Source organism: Telopea speciosissima, chromosome 2 (genome assembly GCF_018873765.1).
Source record: "Telopea speciosissima isolate NSW1024214 ecotype Mountain lineage chromosome 2, Tspe_v1, whole genome shotgun sequence".
Taxonomy (NCBI): Eukaryota; Viridiplantae; Streptophyta; class Magnoliopsida; order Proteales; family Proteaceae; genus Telopea; species Telopea speciosissima.
Genome location: NC_057917.1, coordinates 70,310,890 through 70,313,694, shown reverse-complemented (window position 1 = coordinate 70,313,694; position 2,805 = coordinate 70,310,890). Strand labels below are relative to the sequence as shown.

The following is a 2,805-nucleotide window of genomic DNA, read 5'->3' as shown; positions in this document are numbered from 1 at the left end:
TATCCTCTAAAATGCATGCTGCACCATACTTGAAAATTCAACCATAAAAACATGGGCGATAGTGGGTTAGATTTTCTAAGTGTGGTGCACTGAGTAGTGCACCGCAATTGAGAGGATAAATTTATAAAATATATATATATAGTAAGATAAATGAATAAAAAAAATAAAACTGATAAAACAACAACGGCATTACTTGACATACTTAGGTGCTTTAATATTTTATTTTATAACTATAAGAGATTATTTTTTTAAAAAAAATTTGAGGCCACCAAAGTTGGCTAGTCAAATTAAGAGAGAATAAGTGCATCTCCGGAGAACTTTCACTGTTAAAAGTCAAAAGTCAGAAATTGAACACATGGACTTGGTAGCATCGATCAACCCACCCCCAGTATGGATCCATTCCAACTTCCCGGACTCTTCAATTCAAACTATAAATACCCATACATTGGTTTGGCAATTTCATCATTGCTTGCTATTATTGCTTTCCCTTTCCTCCATATCTTTCTTATAATTCTAACTTTGTTGTTTAATTTCCCACATCGATCTTCACGATCCAACTCACAAAAACAAGAGCAGCAAATTAAAAGCAATAATGGGTTCCATCTACGAAGCACAGCGTGCAAAGGGTCCAGCCACAGTTCTTGCCATCGCCACTGCAAATCCATCCAACTTTACATACCAGACTGACTTCCCCGATTTCTACTTCAGATCCACCAAGAGTGAGCACAAGACCGAGTTGAAGGAGAAATTCAACCGAATCTGTAAGTATTTATTATATTTCAAATGTGGATTGATTTGATGATCTCAATAAACGCTCTCTTCAATCAATCCAAATGCTAATTATAAGTTTTCTTTTCATGTTGTTGGTGTTCAATTAAACAGGCAACAGGTCAACAATTCTAAAACGTCACACTTTCCTGAATGAGGAAATTATCAACGAAAACCCAGACTTCTGCAACCCTATGGCGGCATCACTCGACGCACGCCAAGACATTATGGTGGTTGAGGTCCCTAAATTGGCTAAGGAAGCTGCTTCCAAAGCCATTCAAGAGTGGGGTCAACCCAAATCTAAGATCACCCACCTTGTATTCACTACCATTTCTGGTGTTGACGCACCCGGCTATGACTTCCAACTCGTCAAGCTCCTCGGCCTTTCACCCACCGTCCAACGTGTTATGATGTATCATTTAGGCTGTTATGGTGGTGGTTCTGTCCTCCGTGTCGCCAAAGATCTTGCTGAGAATAACAAAGATGCACGCGTCCTCGTTGTCTGCTCCGAGATCAATTCCGTCAGCGGCTTCAAGGGACCTACTGAGACTGACTTCCACACCCTACTAGGGCAGGCAATCTTTGCTGATGGCGCCGCAGCTCTGATAGTCGGTGCTGATCCCGACACGTCCGTGGAGCGCCCATTGTTCCAACTCTACTCAGCAGGCTCTACGATTCTCCCAGACTCAGATGATATGGTTGAAGGCCACTTACGTCAATCAGGTCTTTCCATTAGCTTATCAAAGGATGTTGCCAAAACCATCTCTGGGAATATTGAGAAGTGTTTACTTGAAGCATTCAAAAAGATTGGTGTTACCGATTGGAATTCCATCTTTTGGGTGGCACACCCAGGTGGGCCAGCCATTTTGGATCTAGTCGAAATGACACTCGGCTTGAAGAAGGAGAAATTGATCGCATCGAGGAAGGTGCTAAGCGAGTATGGTAACATGTCAAGCCCCACAGTATTGTTCATCTTGGATGAGATGAGGAGGAAGTCTATGGTGGAAAATAAAGCCTCAACCGGTGAAGGATTCGATTGGGGTGTGTTGTTAGGGTTCGGACCAGGTCTAACCGTAGAAACAGTGGTGTTGCGTAGCGTTCCTACGATATGATTTCACCAGCTCATTAATTAATGAGTATTAATTAGTTATGGGGTGGCCTAAAATTAAAATTGTGCATGGCTATTCTAGAATCTAGGATAGCTTAAAACTTTCATATAATTGATTATATCGTCCTTAATTATTTGTTTTAATAATATGTAATATAAAAAGAATGTATTAATTAATTGAATATTGATTCAAATATGATGAAAGATACATATGTACATTGGTGAAGATTTATATTAACCCTAATGTCGACAAAAAACACAAAAAAAACACTCGACTGTTTCTCCAATTTCGACTGTGGAATGGAGAAAACACCTCCTTTCCTCAGATTTTTCCCACATCACCACCTCAAAGTATTGGAACTCATTGCTGGGGTTACGACATCGCTTTAAAGAGATGAGTTACTGTACATTGGTGAAGATTTGGTCACATTCAACATCTTCAAGTAATGAACTTTTTACAAAAAACATGATAATTACTACCCAATGGTTAATGAAATTTCATGTCAGACACTAATGGTCAACCTCACAGTGTCAATAAGTTTTTTTTGTTTATATATAATTTATCATTTTTTTGGTTTAAAAAGGGATTTTCTTACAACACAATTTTGAAAAACTATGGTAAATATAAACTGGACGAGGCTTAATTATATATGTTAAACATTGTTGACTGATTTACAACTTGGCGGAGTCTGAATTATTTTTGCCCATAAATATTTATTTTTAAATTTTGAAATAATTAAAAATATTCAAAAATTAAAAGAAAATGGTGAAAAATAAGGAAACATATTATATTTTAGTTTGAAAAATAAAGAAAATTGTGAAAGTAATTCAATGAGTTTTTTTTTTTTTATGAAAGGAAAACATATATATAAAAAACTTAAACTGGTAAGTACAAAGGTGGAGGAGTCTTGGTCCAGATAGGGTGCTTA

At 37.4% G+C, this 2,805-nt stretch overlaps 1 protein-coding gene across 1 annotated transcript; it reads left to right on the top strand.

Annotated features, from left to right (window-relative positions):
• The first annotated feature begins 586 nt into the window (after positions 1–586).
• On the top strand, positions 587–1,900 carry LOC122651468 (chalcone synthase-like). The gene is made up of 2 exons (XM_043844864.1): positions 587–761; positions 883–1,900. Exons 1-2 carry the CDS (start codon positions 593–595, stop codon positions 1,878–1,880), a joined length of 1,167 nt encoding a protein of 388 aa, XP_043700799.1. The 5' UTR covers positions 587–592; the 3' UTR covers positions 1,881–1,900.
• The last annotated feature ends 905 nt before the right edge of the window (positions 1,901–2,805 follow it).